Source organism: Colius striatus, chromosome 1 (genome assembly GCF_028858725.1).
Source record: "Colius striatus isolate bColStr4 chromosome 1, bColStr4.1.hap1, whole genome shotgun sequence".
NCBI classification, from domain to species: domain Eukaryota; kingdom Metazoa; phylum Chordata; class Aves; order Coliiformes; family Coliidae; genus Colius; species Colius striatus.
In genome coordinates, this window is record NC_084759.1 from 55,016,312 (window position 1) to 55,032,126 (window position 15,815).

Below are 15,815 nucleotides of genomic sequence, written 5' to 3' on the forward strand. Positions count from 1 at the left end.
CCCACCGTGTTACACAGATTGTCTCAAGCAGCCATCCGTCAAAGGACAGGGGGATGCACATACCTCAAATATTTACCGTGCCTGCACTTTGAGAATGAGATGGTTCGTTCACATCTGTGAATGGGCCACTTTTAAAACTTCAAAATAAACCATCTGGCTGCGCAACTGTTTCTAATTACTTCCCTGCCTAGACTGTAAACTTCAGGGTTTGGCACCGGCCTCCTTCCCAGAGTGCTGCCCAAATCCTGCTCCCAGGCAGCTAATCAGAGCTGCTGCAGCACGGGGGGAGCAGCCCTAGAGCAGGGCTTGTCCAGCTCGCGTCTCTCCGCACGCCTGGTGGGTCGGATCTGTCTGGCAGTCTGTCTGTCCTTCTGTCTGCTCCAGGTGCTCCAGGAGCAGCAGAGCTTGCACCATGTACACGTGGGGGCTGCTGGGGCTGGTGGTGCTACTGCTGGTCACCTCGCTGCCAGCTGGCCACCCTGCGCCACCGGCCAGCCCTCCGGCCCTGCGGTAAGTGCGGCTCTGAAGCCTCCCGGCATGACCAGCTTGTGGCTGATTGATGAGGTGTCAGGGGTGCGGAGGCTGGGGTTGCAGAGGGAGTGGTGGAGTAGTTCGCAAGGTCTTCTGCCTTCTTAAAAGTGACACTGAGGGAAGTGCTCTGAGTCACTGGGAACCTAAATAGGTGTAGGGTACACTGGGGGGGGGTTGTCGCAATGGTGTGTTTCATCTGAGAAATCTGAAAATATCTGAGATGTGGATCTTTAAAGCAGTGAAGGGGGAGGTGTTGGATAATGATGATTCTTTACACCCAGACTCTGATTTCTGCTGCCTGAGTGGAGCAGATGCCTAACCACAAACCACTACGTGCTCCTGCTCTTAGGTGCTGCGGCACAGCAAGACACACACTGCCCTTTGCTCATCCCCTCTACCAGGGCCAGAACCCACCTGCACTTAGAGGCATTAGTTCCTTTGCTCCAGAGCCTGCAAAATCTGGTGCCCTGAGAAGTGCAGGCACTAGTCACCTGAATTCTCAGTATTCCATAGTGTTATGAGCACCTGTTTTTGGCTTGTCCAGTCCCGTTTTCTGTTTTCCTGTAATCCCACTCCTAGTGAGGCAATGTGTGGTTTTCCCTGTGTATATCCTGAAAGTCTTGATCTCTGTGTGCTTCACTGCATGGTTCAACTTCATGGCAGAGCTGAAAATCTTCAGATCTAGCATGTAATGAGCTGACTGAAACCACTGCCACAAACTATACCATTACATGGGGAGCAGTGGTTACTTTGGTTACCTTTTCTGATGAAAGCATGTATCCTATATATTTGACAAACAGAGGGATTGCTTTGTCAAATTTGTTCTATCAGAATCAACCATAGCTTTACTCTTTGTTATGATACATTCCTGTTATGATGCCTAGAAGTTTGGATCTATAAATCTTTTTTAAACCTTTTGGAACAATTCTGATCAAAATGTTTCCTGATAGACAATGAAACTATCATGTATATGCATATATAGCAGATAGACATAATGAAAATACGGACCTAATGCATTGAACGACTTAAGTAACATACAGTATTCTCACAGGTTGAAATGAGATTTCTTATGAAAGACAATTATCGAATCACAGATTTACAGAATGGTAGGGACTGGACAGAACCTCTAGAGATCATCTAGTCCAACCCTCTGTTAAAGCAAGTTCACCTTGATCAGGTTGCACAGGAACATGTCCAGATGGGCTTTGAAAACCTCCATAGAAGGAGACTCTACAGCCTTTCTTGGTAGCCTGTTCCAGAGGGATTTGAGTTATAGAATACTTGCCAACTGTAAATAAAATGATGGTGTTAAAAAGAATGTTGTGGGGATCGGCCTAAGCCATGGCAGGCAGGTGGTTTCCCATGACCCAAGCTCTGATTGACTCCGAACAGCAGCCTCTGGCTTTGACCACATCTCATTCTGTTCGCTGTCCTCCACAGGAGCAGTTTGGGTAGTCCTTTCTCATGTCAGCTGTCCAGGACAGAGTCGGAGCTCAGGTGCCGTGTCCCAGGGGGGAAGCTGTGCAGTGAGAGAGGCAGATGTGAGTGTGGAGTCTGCATCTGCCAAGTGACTGAGTCTGGCAAATACTATGGGCCACTCTGTGAGTGCCACAGCTGGATGTGCGAGGTCTACGATGGGAAGATTTGCGCAGGTAAGGAAGTTGCTCTGCTGACAGAAGCTTAGAGAATTAAGACTGTATGTTATAACCAGAAATATGTTGTGAACACAGCACACTGTTATGGTAGAGACATTGTTACATATGTGTCCTTGAAGCATGACTCTTCAGAGATTGTCAGCACATCCAAGGATTTCACCAGATTAAAGGATATGAGTCAAAGGCACCATCTCCTCTGCAAAATGTGACCTTGCCCAGAATGAGCTTCATCTGCAGCAATGGTAAAGACAGGAGTTGACTTAGGTTGGAGGCTCTGCAAACTGTTGTGAATCTAATACAGGATACAATATTGCTTGCATTTTTCATATGATATTGCTGCGTTTGTATTGCTTGCCTAATGATGACATATGGTATCTACCAAGGCTTTAAACTATCTCCGAACAGTCAATTTTGTCCTGTAGGTTTTGTTTTCCTCTCCTCCTATGAGTATAATTGCTGTAACAGGTACCACACTGAGGGCATATAAATATGAAAACTCTATTTTTCTCTAAGTAATAATAATGCTTTCTAAATAGAGACTTAAAACATTGTAATTGTGTTGTGGTTTCAGGGATTTCCCCACTGACATTGTGTTTTTTAATGACAGATGAAATAACATATATTTCTGGGACACAATTTAGTCCCTGCCAGTTGTTGGAACACGTTGCTTGGTTTGCATCTAAACATTATCACTCTTTCATCTTTCCAGCTGTCTTTACTTAAGTTTCTGGACTGTTTCAGTTAGGTTTTGGATTACTTGTTTTTTGGGGGTTTTGATTTTTTTTTTTCCTTAAGCAGCTTAGAATGGGATTTTAGAAAAGGGAGAAGAAATGCCATCACATTCCTAATGGGATTCAGCCTGGAGCTTGATGAAAGGGGCTACAAGGCTACTTCATTTCTAGCATCCCTGCTTCAACAGCTTTACCAGATTCACACAAACGTGTCATCTTTTCAGGCCAAAATCTGCAATTAGGTCAATGGGAATGTTGCAGGAATTCTCATAGTAAGAGGATAATGCAAATGCATTCCAGCAGTGGATCTGGCAAATTTTGTAGGAAAAAAAAGCAACTTATATTAGCAACAATGTAGCTAAGAATAAGTAGTCCAATAATAACACGAAAATACCAAGGATGGGGTTATGAGAAAAGTATTTGTATTTGGCACCTACGCCTTTAGAATTTTGTGCAGAAACTGATTTGTAGATTCTCTAGTCAGCAGCATTAAGTCCAGTTGCATAAGAGATATCGGGGGTCCACTGGTCAGTGTTTTGCTGTCCCAAATGTGAATTTTTGTATTGGTAATGTGATTTCAGTGTACTTACTGTTGTTGCTGGGGTAACTGTATGAAATGAAAGTAAAAGCTCCTCCACTGTTAATATTCTGCAACAAACTATGTTCCTTTTAATGTCATGAGCAGTGGCTGCAAATTTTGTCAGTGCTTTGGCAGAAAGGGATGCTGACAGGATAAACAAATCCAAGAGATTTCTCACAATAATTTGTCCAACACTTCATGCAGCAGTTCAAAGATGTGACTGTTAAGTGATTAAATGGTTTCTTTAAAAACAGGTTTTTGTAATTGTCACCTTCTGCAGCTGGAGTATTGAAGCCGCCTTACCACTGAGATGTCAAATCATTTAAATTCACTCTTCTGGAAAAAAAGTAGTAAAAATTTCAGAACAAAATGTTGGGGAGAGAAACAGCTGTGAAGAACCTAGGGTTTTTTCTTGTTTGGTTTGCTTTTTTGACAATGATGCTGAAAATCCAGCTGACTGTTGGAGTTCAGGGCTGCCCAGCACTGCAGGAAAGTGGCCATATGTAACTCCTTTGGGACTGGGTCTGGGTGGTGAAAGTCCTCCTTTCAGGCTGTGCTCACTGTCCTCTTCATTTTCCTCCCACATTTTTAAGTACTTAAATTTGTGTGTATATGGGAGGAGGGAAGCATGAAAAAGATGGTTAGATCTAGTATAACTGGCAGAAGACTGGTCCTTACATTGTATGAATAACTCTCCCCCACCACTCTTATTCAGTGAACTTCATCTTCAGATGTTAACATTATGCCACAAAGCTGATTTCCCATGTATGACATTCTTCCTTTTCTTTGCATTTTTGAGCACATATTTTGACTTGATGAAATTATGTTCTCTAGGTGAATAGCCAAAATGTTTCACTGTAGTTCCATTCCAGTTTCCTGCTTTGCTTTTCTTTTTCTTATTTTTGTTTTGATGTTTGCTGCCCTATTTCATTGTGAGTCTCTCCTGATGAGTACAACAATAGCTGATGTCTGGTACTGTATGCAGGACTTCTAGACACTAGTTGAATATTCCTCTATAGATCCATGGTGTTTGAGATTAATGCTGTTTCAAACAAGCTACTTTTCAAGCTGCCAAAGTCATGCCTTTTTGAAGTTACCGATGTCTAATCACAAGTGATGTTCATCTGCAGAGCTGGACAGGCAGAATTTTCTGAGTTGTGAGTGCCAAAGATAGCTGTTTCCCTGCCAGTCATTTCAGACATACCTCAACTTCCCTCTCCTGTCTCAAGCTAAACAAAACACTGAGTTGCTCAATATGCAGCTCATTATCTTCAAAGCACTTTCTAGGTCAGATCCACTTTTTACACCAGTCAGTGGACATCCATATTCTGAAGAGGGAAGACCTGAATATAGAGATGTCCATCTGTTTATGGTTTGCTCTTTCTTATCACCTTGTATAAACAATTGGAAAGAGATTATGCCTTGGGTAATGAAACAGATGCAAATGTTTGTACTTTTATTCTCCCTTGAGGCTTCCCTGCTGTATTTCCTTTCTGGGATTTTTCCAGGTGCTTTAGATGGAATTCTGATAGTTTTTCACCTTTTATCCCACTGACATAATAAAGCAATAGGTGATCTCTCAGGGAGACAGAAGCAAAGAAGAGGAAAATGTACCATAGTCTGGCTCACAGAGTTTCCTGTCCTCCTCAGTGGCCTTTTTATCTGCCTGCCATATTGTAAGGTGTAGAGGAAAGAAGAGTAGGGTCCCAATGCACTCCTTTTTGCAGTGTTGGTGACATCTTAATTTTGTCATTTGGTGCTGGTCTTCAAGGACATGAGCATCAAACATTGAATTAAAACCCCAGAATATCTATGCTTCATTCAGAGTAGATGGTATTTCTTTTCCTGTTTATTTGCAAATAGTAGTTCTGACTTCAGACTGTTTCATGTTGCCTCAGGCTTTCTTAGAGTAAGTGGAGCCTGTGTTGTGTACAGAGAAAAGTGGAATAGGGCACTAATTCCTATCAGATCGCTGCTTGGTACTTATTTTTATGTGTTTTTGTGGTATGGAGAAAAATTACTTTTACTGTTTATTTTTTAATCTTTTTTATGTGCTTGTGATTAATGAAGATAGAAAAAGTAAACTAAGCAGAGACTTGTATGGCCAACTGGTCTGTTCTTTATGAACAGACCACAGAAACTGCCAGCTTGGACACAAGACAATATGATTGCACTGCTCATTGTTGATAAGATCAAGGGGCCCATCCAATTTGGTGACAGCACAGGGAGTGACATATGAAGAAGGTTCCTCTTTGATCAGAACTATATTCATTGTCTTTGTTTTTTCATAGTTATTAGGATTTCATAAGCAAATTTTCTTCCAAACAGAAATACCTTTTGTACCTATTGAATCATGGCATGATTTACCACTTCCATAAGCAGATATTGGAGAACTTTCATTGCTACTGTTCAGGCCGGTGAAAGGTTTTTCTCTTTCTTTCTACAAAGCTGTAGCTGCTGCAAGTACTGTACCTATTTTAAGACTAGTTCAGCAATGTAATGGCAGTGTTAGTCATGGGTTTTCACAGCCAGAAGTGTTATCATAGTTATGTGAAGGGCAGAAAGATATCAGTGCCATTATTTTTTACCGTGTAAGGCTTTAAACTATGCAGATAACACAAGTGGAAAATTAAATTGACAAGGAGTGGATGTAGAAATAAAAGATAAACCTTAATTAAAGTATTGATGTAATATGTAGTAATGCTTCCATATGAGTTTATGTGACATATGCCCATATTGGAGATAGTTAGGAAATTGAAAAAAGGAATTTAGAGAACATTTTGAGCTGAGGACTGCACTTTGTACACAAACTGAATAGTGTTTTTAGGCAGAGCTATCTTAGTTGAGTTGGAAGTGCTCTAACAACTGTACCTTTGTATTCATACTGAAGGGAAGTCTGAGATGCTGATTTTTTGTTGAGCAGCCTTTCTTGCTAGAAGTGTGAAGAAAAGGCAGTCCATGACCAGCATTGATTGCCATTTGATCCAAAGTGAAATTCAAAGCCCTGGGTTTTGAGAACAGGTGTAAACCCCTTCTCTCTCAGAGGCTATGTTTGTGCCGACTGAGCTGTGGCACATGGGGCCATTGGAGACACAGCCTCCTAAAAAGACCAAGTTAAAAATAGAGCAGGAAGGTATGGATGAAAATGGAGGTTGCAGTTCTTCTCTGATCTGGTTTGCTTTAGTCTGGATTTCAGAACTTGGTTTAAGTGACATTTCCTCCTGAAGTAAGGGTTTGTAAGTGTGATAATAGTGTACGTATTCATCTCAAAATAAGTCCTCCAGATCCTAGCAGAAGTGAAATTGTGATTGCATAGACCGCGTTGTGGACTCTTTGCCTTGCCAAGTGCTCAAGATCCTGGCAGACTTAGAAAGCACAAGCTAAAGCCCGTGTTATTCTCAGCTTTATTCTGTTGATAAGTGATCTAGGTAAACTCAAGTAGCCTTTGATACATCTACAATTAATGTAGTTCCAAATGCATCCTTTATGTTCGTAGCAGTGGTGAGTGAGGCACGAGAAGGAAGCTCAAGAGAGAGGCACTGTGAGGGAGATTACTGGAAAGGAAGCATTTTAAAAGTATCTAGTAAACTATTTGTAGCTAAATGCCTAGTCCTCATTTTGAACACCCTTATCTGCAGATATTACTCATAGAAAATATGTGCTAGTTTAAAATGGAGTACACTAGACATGCAGAAAGAGAGGCTTTTTGCATCACTTGACAGAGCTAGAATAGAGCCCCTCAGGCCATCACCAATAGCAAAGCATCTCCTTCACCTTTTGGCCTTCCTTAGACGGGGGTGACAAGCTTACGTGTTGCAGAGAAAAAGCAAACCTTTGTGCAAGTTTTCCAATGTAAATAAGCATTCTGAGGTAGGTTTGAATTTTTATGCTCTTCATGGATGGGTAATGAACTGAAGTCTTCTTTTATTTACTTGAAAGCATGCCATTTATAACAAAATGGTATTCACAGAGTCCTTTTATAAATGTTTGTGTTTCATTATCATTAATATGGAAAAGATATGGATGATAGAAAATGGATGGTGTACTTAATGTTACAGAAGAATGCATTAATGATGTTACTTGCTTCATCAGTTGATAGGTTTCAGTAAATTTTTTTATGATAGCTCTTGTCAGACAGACTGACTGGTAAATTGTTCTGTGCTTATTTAAAGTGTTATTGCTGATAGTTGATTCTGTGAAGGACTTCAAACCATCCATCACTTCTGCCACTGGACTACAGACCTTTCAGTGTAGGTGTTCCCAGGTACTCTGTCCTGACAAGGAATGTGTCACTAATTTAAAAAGCTTCCATGAGCTTTTTTTAGGAAGAAAGAATACATTATTACCACTATCTCAGGAAAAAAGGTCAATTTGTCCCTAAAAAGGTCTGATGCTTCGCTTAGAAGAAAGATCTCAAAGTATGTATGTGGTTCTGAAACTTATCAATGTTTTAACTGGAGTATATGGTGGTGGAGTTGTATTGCTGGAGTCAAATTTCCTTTAAAGGTGAATGACTATTAAGAAAAAGGCAAAGATGAAAAAGATGGAATTTGAGGGGTTTTATTTGAGCATTTTCTTTGATTTCTTTGAGGTTTTTTACTTTTCCCTAGAAAGAGAGGATGGTTTTGGCCCAAAAAGACAACCGTCCAGACCCAGTAAGGTATTTTTCCTCCAGTCCTCTGTTCCAACTCTGAGGATGTAATGAAAAAATGGTCTTTAAATAATACTTTTAAAGGCTATTTAAAAGCTTCCTTTCCTAGTGATGGAGTGAGTCTTTATTTGCAGATAAGTGTTTGTGATATGTTACATAGGGAGTGGACTGAAACACCAACTAATATAATCTCGGGCATTTTCTTGCAAGCAGCTTAGAGTGGCATTCGGAGGCATACCTGGGGCATTTTATGGGTTAAATGACTGGGAGTGACAGCTCTGACACCAGCAGGAGTGAATTGAGTAATAACTTTGGGTTTTGGAAAATGTTACAGCCAAATGCCATAGCCTTGGCAGCAGCAGATGCTGTATCTGGAGCACCTGGTCATGGTATTGTGTTCCTCAGCTTGATGTTGGAATGGGGAAAGGCACGAGTGGAGAACCCTCCTGTGCCCTAAACATAATGCCACGGTCCACCTTCCTCGGTCATGCTTCTTCCACTCATCTGCTTTTAGCAGCTCCAGTTCAGTCTTTTAAACTACATGGTGTCAATCATTTTAGATATTTGACATGTTAGCTTCCATGATGTACAGTTAGAGGCTACTGAAGGCAAAAATAACTATTTTAAAGTATTTTTTCCTGTTTTGGATATAATTTCCTATTTGATTAAAAGGATGTATTTAAGTAAAATTATTTTTATGTTGAAGTTTCATGGCTGACAATTGAGAAATGCTAAATCTGACTCTCTACCTCTAATGAGGAATCATGTGCATTTACACCATGATATAGCTTCTAGTTTTGTATTCATTATAGTTTACTCCAGTGAACTTATGCTTCAATGACAGGAAGGAATTAGTTGCTTCCTTACGTTTTAAATGGTTTCGTTTTCAAACTTAATAACATATTTAAAGCAAGATAAAAATGTTAATCATTTACCTTAGTCCATTAATTTGTCTGAAATATGGGGAATACATGTGGCAAAGCCATTTGTTGTCATGTAACACAGGTTTCTTCACACCCTTTTTCCTCACTCCAAGTGTTTTAAACTATATTTTGTAAAAAAGTAACTAGATATTTGCTAAACTCAGTGGTGCAAGCTGATAGAGTCTCAGAAGCCAGAGCCCCTTTTCTTACCTACATCCTCTCCCTCTCCATTTACCAAAACACCTGGACTCATTTCTTGTCTGTCCTTTCCCCTTCAGAATTTTGGGATAGAAGCAGAGTTGCTATATGATTTGAATGGCTTTTCGGCAGATGAATATACAGGCTTTTCTTTTAGAGGCAAATAATGAATTATATTAGTCTATGAACGAGAGAGAAACTTAAATAATTCATTTCTATGTCTGGATAATTGAACTGTAATGATCACAGGACCTAGCTGTGATATACAACTTTCTTTGCAGTTCTTGCAACAAAGTCTGTGTTTTTCTTCTGGTATTGCAGAGAGAGAAAGCTGAGGGTCAGAGATTAAAAATATGTCTCTGGAACTTTTTAGACTGATGGTATGACTCAGAAGAGAGCTCAAGTATCTGAGTCCTGCTCGGGGACTCTCAAACCCCTGGGTCTCCATCAAGTGTAAGAGTAAAATGTGATAGCATGAAAATTATCATAGAATCATCGAATCACAGAATGGTGGGGTTGGAAAGGACCTTTAGAGATCATGTAGTCCAACTCCCCTGCAGAAGCATGTTCACCTAGACCACATCACACAGGAACGTGTCCAAGTGGGTCTTGAAGACCTCCAAGGAAGGAGACTCCACACTCTCCCTGGGCAGCCTGTGCCAGGGCTCCCTCACCTTAACAGTGAAATAGTCTTATGTTTCAATGGAAGTTTTTGTGTTCCAACTTTATCGCATTACCCCTTGTCCTGTTGCTAGCTACAATAGAAAAAAGGGATGCCCCAACCTTCTGACATCCACCATTTAGATATTTGTAAATTTTAATGAGATCTCCCCTCAGTCTCCTCTTCTGTAGACTAAAAAAACCCAGTTCCTGCAGCGTTTCCTCATAAGGAAGATGCTTTAGTCCCCTGACCATCTTGGGGGCCCTGTGCTGTACTCTCTCCAGAAGTTCTCTGTCCCTCTTGAGCTGAGGAGCCCAGAACTGGACACAGAATTCCAGATGAGGCTTCACCAGAGCACAGTAGAGGGAGAGAAGAACCTCCCTTGACCTGCTGGCCACACTCTTCTTGATGCATCCCAGGACGCCATTGGCCGTCTTGGCCACGAGGGCACATTGCTGGCTCATAGGTAGTTTATTATCAACCAGCACTCCCAGGTCTCTCTCTGCAGAGCTGCTCTTCAGCAGGTCGACCCCCAGCCTGTACTGGTGCGTGGGGTTGTTCCTTCCCAGATGCAGGACTCTGCACTTGTCCTTGTTGAACCTCATGAGATTCCTCTCTGCCCAACTCTCAAGCCAGTGGAGATCCCGCTGAATGGCAGCACAGCCTTCTGGGGAATCAGCCAGTCCTCCCAGTTTGGTTTCATCAGCCAACTTGCTGAGAGTACACTCTATCCCCTCATCCAGGTTGTTGAAGATTTTGAACAAGACTGGCCTCAGAATTGATCCCTGTGGAACTCCACTGGCCACAGGCCTCCAACTCAACTCTGTGCCATTGATCACCACCCTCTGGGCTCTGTCATTCAGCCAGCTCTCGATCCACCTCACTGCCCACTCATCCAAGCCACACTGCCTGAGCTTTCTGATGAGGATGTTGTGGGAGACAGTGTCAAAAGCCTTGCTGAAGTCAAGGTAGATGACATCCGCTTCTCTCCCCTCATCTAGCCAGCCGGTTATGCACTCATAGAAGGATATCAGGTTGGTCAAACAGGATTTCCCCTTGGTGAAGCCATGTTGACTCCCCCGATAACCATCTTTTCCTTCATATGTTTAGTGACAACATTCAGGATGAATTGTTCCATTATCTTTCCAGGGATGGAGGTGAGGCTGACCAGCCTGTAGTTTCCTGGGTCATTCTTCTTGCCCTTTTTTAAGACTGGCATGACATTGGCCTTTCTCCAGTCCTCAGGCACCTCGCCTGTCCTTCATGATTGTTGAAAAATGATATAGAGAGGCTTAGCAATCATGGTATCACGTGGTACCAGATTTTTTTTTCATGTTTAGACTGTTTTTTACATGTTTTACTATTTCATACAAGTAATAGTTATGTATTCCTTTTCCAAGGAACTGTCTGTTCCTTACATACTGCTGAACTGTTGACTCCCATGTGTCAGTTATCTAAGGGAGAGCAGCTTTGATTTAGGAAAACACCCTGTGTGTTTCCAGCCTAAAAGTATTCTGCCTATAAATAAGGAGGTGAATTTTTAGCAGAGTCACACAGAGAATTGTTTAGACAAACAGTTTGCTGATTCAGAATATTTTGAAATAACACTGATTAATCAAGAGTAACCATTTTCAAAGCTATTCCAGAATGATAGGCTTTTAAACAGAAAGAAGGTTTCATTTCCTTTTAAGATTACCATGCAAAGGTGCAGGGACATGCCTGGTGGATTGCATTCCAGAAAAGAGTCCAGAAAATTGTGTTTTGTAAAGTAAATGATCTCACATTCCTTATGCTGTTTCACTAGATTCTCTAGTTAATAGAGGACAAAAGTACAGCAACGTCAGACAGACTTGGTCATTCACGTGCAAATGGCAATGTTAAAAAAGTAATAATAATGCTTAAATCTCCAAAATTTAGAATGGTTTTAGGCTTGACAACATTTTACTTGATTTTCCATTTTGTTTTCCTTCTGTGTATTGTACTACCTCAGTTACATGTTACTCAGCAGTAGTTTGACAGGACAGTTACTCAAATAATTTTTCTCCAGGCTGCCAGAATTAGATTTAGCAGAAATGAGACTTTTGTGTGAAAATATTCTGATAAATGAAAACCAATCTTTCAAAGAGTTAGACTCATCTGTATTAATTAAGGAATCAGTTACATTGACAGAGCTATCCCAAGTTTTATTAAATGGTCTGCTGATTTGGGAAGTCGCAATAAGATTAAGATTTTGTAAGTGGATGAACAGGGTAAGTGTCAACCCTCTCTCCCCTCACCATATTAATAGTTTTGTGGGGTTTTGTTTCATAAATAAGAAAATTCCATTTTAAGTGCAAGTGTTAATTCTTAGATGCATGCCAGCTACACTTACATGCAGGTTAGAAGAGATTTTGTTTACAGATATTATCCAGAACACATAGTATGATTTCTCTGTAGATGGCTTCAGAGAGGTATATCATATGAGAAGTTTTTGAGTGAAGCCCTTGCAGAATAATATCTGGAAGGCTATATCTAAATAATACAGCGACTGCAAACTTTATTTCATGAGTGCTTATCAAAGGAACTCATAGGTAGAGGTTTTAAAAAGAAATAAATAAATCTTACTCGTGCTGGGACATAATTTATCAAGCTCTTTCAAAACAAGCACACAATTCCTCTGGGCCTGTGGGCTTCAGTCCTCTGTCTTTCAGAGTTTCAAGTCTTGTCTTTTTTTCCATATTTTCTGTATGAGCAGTGGTCTCCAGCCCCACTCTGAACATTTTGGTTATCTCCAGTTGCCAAATCAGAGTCTTATCTGCCTTTTGGGTGGTCTCTATCTGTCCCAGTTCCTTGACAGAGCTCCTCATAGGTTACCTAATCCATTCCTCTGGTTTATCAGAACAGTTTCCTTGAAGACCTGGGTCAAAATTAGACCAACCGTAGCTCTTTTACACTTCCTGGCGGCTCTTTCTCAAACCAATGACCTCTGCTCTCACACTTGTATACTGGGACTATGTTTCCTTAGAGCAGGCATGCCTTTGAGAGGAGCTGAACTGCCTTGGATATTCACTGACCTTGTAGAAGTTAAACACAGTTGTATGAAATTAACTGCTATTTCTTAGCTCATACTGTATTAATGCAGTGGTTGTTCAGTTGTAGCATATGAATAGAAGCTATGGAGTCTTTAAAATAGGCGTAAATTGCTCATACACTGATGTATCATCATTTCTTCCTGCTTCACCCCTTTCTCCATCCTGAAGTTAGATGTCACAGCACACTGAAATTTTCCATCTTATTTTAGTTACTCCAGATTATCTTATTCTTTATCCAAATTCTTATTCCCAAGAGAAGAAATAGTTTGGACTATAGTAAAAAAGTTTGCCTTGGGGAGACTGTGGAATCTCTGTCACTGGGGGGTTCAAGAATAGGTTAGATAAATACCTTTCAAGAAGGATTAACACACATTTGCTTGTGCCTCCAGGCACAGAAGTGGACCAGACGATCTCTTCCAGAGGCCTCTTTGAGGCCAATTTTCTTTGATGCTGCTGCGAAACCAGTTCTTGACCTGGTGTTCTGCCTTAGTGAAGAGAATCTGTGGTAGTATGATTATAGTTCTTTTGTCATGCTATTATGTTTCTAAATATAATAATTCATTGAAAAGGATACATAACCGTTAATTTAAATCCATTGAGATGAATAGCTTTCATCTTTTGCAATATTTATAATACTTTATAAAAAAAAAAAGTACGTGTTTCAAGTTTCTAAATGATCACTTTTCTAAATGACCACTACCAAATCTCTAAGCAGGAACAAACTTGCTCATTAAATGTTTAAACATCTTTCCAACAGAGAGGCATAAATTAATGCTTTCTAGAGAGAGATAAGTGGTAGAGTGACTATTGTAACAAGCTCAGTCATGGAAAACTTTTATACAGTCCTTGCAGTTTGATGGAACATTAGCAGTAGAAATTAAAAAGATTTTTTTTTTTAATTTGCTATGTTTAAACTAACGGATTTTCAGTCAACTACTGACTTCATGGATAACTAGTAAAATGTACAAAGCAGCAAGGGAAAGTGAATGATTGACCTGCAGTTTGATGTAGGATAGTACAGACCATGACAAAAATGATATTCTAGAAGCTTCTTATGCTTGTTGGCTCCATTAAACAGCAAATAACAATTCCTACTCAAGCAGGGACCACATCTGTTCTGACTTTTTCACTGGAAGTAAATATATTAAAATGTTTTGTTAGATAGTGAAAAAAGGGTAGCAAGCAGTGTTACATTGCTAATAAATTTATAGAAATAGGCCATTTTTTTAAGTGCTGCCATGGGGATACGCATTCCCAATATTGTCTCATTTTGATATTATACCCTCCAGAAAGTGAATTGTGGCCAGCAATTATAGGAACTCTGTGTTCATGGCTGAAAACTTTGATGGTGAGTTCCATCTATACAGGGAACTTCCCCAGTCTTCTCCAGCATTCAAGAAATATGAAAATATTGCTGCTTAATTTTCCTTTAGCTCATTGTCTTCCCCAGTTCCTTTAGGTGAGCCCTTCGGAGAATTATGTTTTGGTCTTACTGATACTGTTTCATTCATTGTTGCTGCTGAAAAACAATGATTTCAGAAGCTGCTATTAGGGAAACATCTGCATTTCTGGACTGTGTATTCTATATAACCAAATAACTTTGTGATGCTTAAAATTTTTTGTTAGGTTAGCCTTAGAAGAGAATACAGTACTTTTAGAGGGTGACATTATTCCATCTGTACTGTGCAACAGAATTGTCACCTTGCAAGTGTAGTGATTGAAACTGGCGTTGAAGAGTCACATAGTGTCTTGGCATAATAGGCATTCCTGCTGTACACTGTTTCTGCCCTTTTGGTCTGCCTTTCCTCCCCATATGAGTCACATAAGTGGTTTTAGATGTCTTTCAATGAGTCATAGTATTATTGATGGATAGTTTTGCTAATTCTGTCCCTACTTTAATGTCACTTTTAATAGAGTCTCTTTGCTACCTAAAAGCTAACATTTCATTTGGTCATCTACTTGACACCTTTATAAAAAGTACTTGTTTTCCTTAAGCACACACTTTTTTTTGGTCATAGAAGTGTTAAAAACCTCAAGCTTTTGTTTGTGTTCTGAACTGTTTGAATTTTTAAATTGTTTTTTCAAAAATGGATCAGACTGAGCATTACGTTGGCTGCATACCTCCTAACACCTTCTGGCAAGCACCAGGAGCCAAGAGTTCCGCTCTGCCATGCACATTGCTTGGCTGAAAAAGAGTCAAAATGCATGTAGGAAATTTAATGTGATGGAAGTGCGAAGAAGAAAAGGATCAAAGGTTGGAAACAAATGTAAAGACTTTGTATACAAGTGGCAGCTGGAATCTATGAGACTACATGCAGTACAAAGTGTTCCTGGGGAACAGGAAAATGTGGGTCTGCTATAGCAGCCACAGTTTATAAACAGTAACTTCATTTTGTGATGGTAACATTCATAAAATTCCCAACCCAGTGGTTTCATTCAGCCTGGAAATGAAGGAGACAAATGCTTGAAGACAGTGTGCATATGGTATAGAAAAGGAAGACTCAACTGTCAGATGCCAAAAATTGATAGGGAAATATTAACACCTTTCCAGACAAACAGCTAGGCAGGAATATCCTATTTTAGACACTTGGATGTCAAGAGATATTTCTGGAAAAAATGTGGGAGAAAGCCAAAAAAAATGATTTGTTTGACTGCTGTGCTGAAACATATTGTATTGGCATTATGAGATATGTTTTGGCATGAAAATGAAATGAGCAGGGAAATGAACATACTTCAATGTCTTCATTGCTTCTCCCCCAAGTAACCGCGTCTTCTAAGGTAGCGTTTTAATGATAAAAGCACCTTCACATTCTT

At 40.2% G+C, this 15,815-nt stretch overlaps 1 protein-coding gene across 1 annotated transcript in view; it reads left to right on the forward strand.

Annotated features, from left to right (window-relative positions):
* The first annotated feature begins 412 nt into the window (after positions 1 to 412).
* The window catches only part of ITGBL1 (integrin subunit beta like 1), a 139,312-nt gene continuing 123,909 nt past the window's right edge, over positions 413 to 15,815 (forward strand). Inside the window, exons 1-2 of the mRNA XM_062020548.1 lie at positions 413 to 510; positions 1,972 to 2,183. Of these exons, the coding sequence (XP_061876532.1) occupies positions 413 to 510; positions 1,972 to 2,183 (310 nt within the window). The remainder of the gene's footprint in view (positions 511 to 1,971; positions 2,184 to 15,815) is intronic.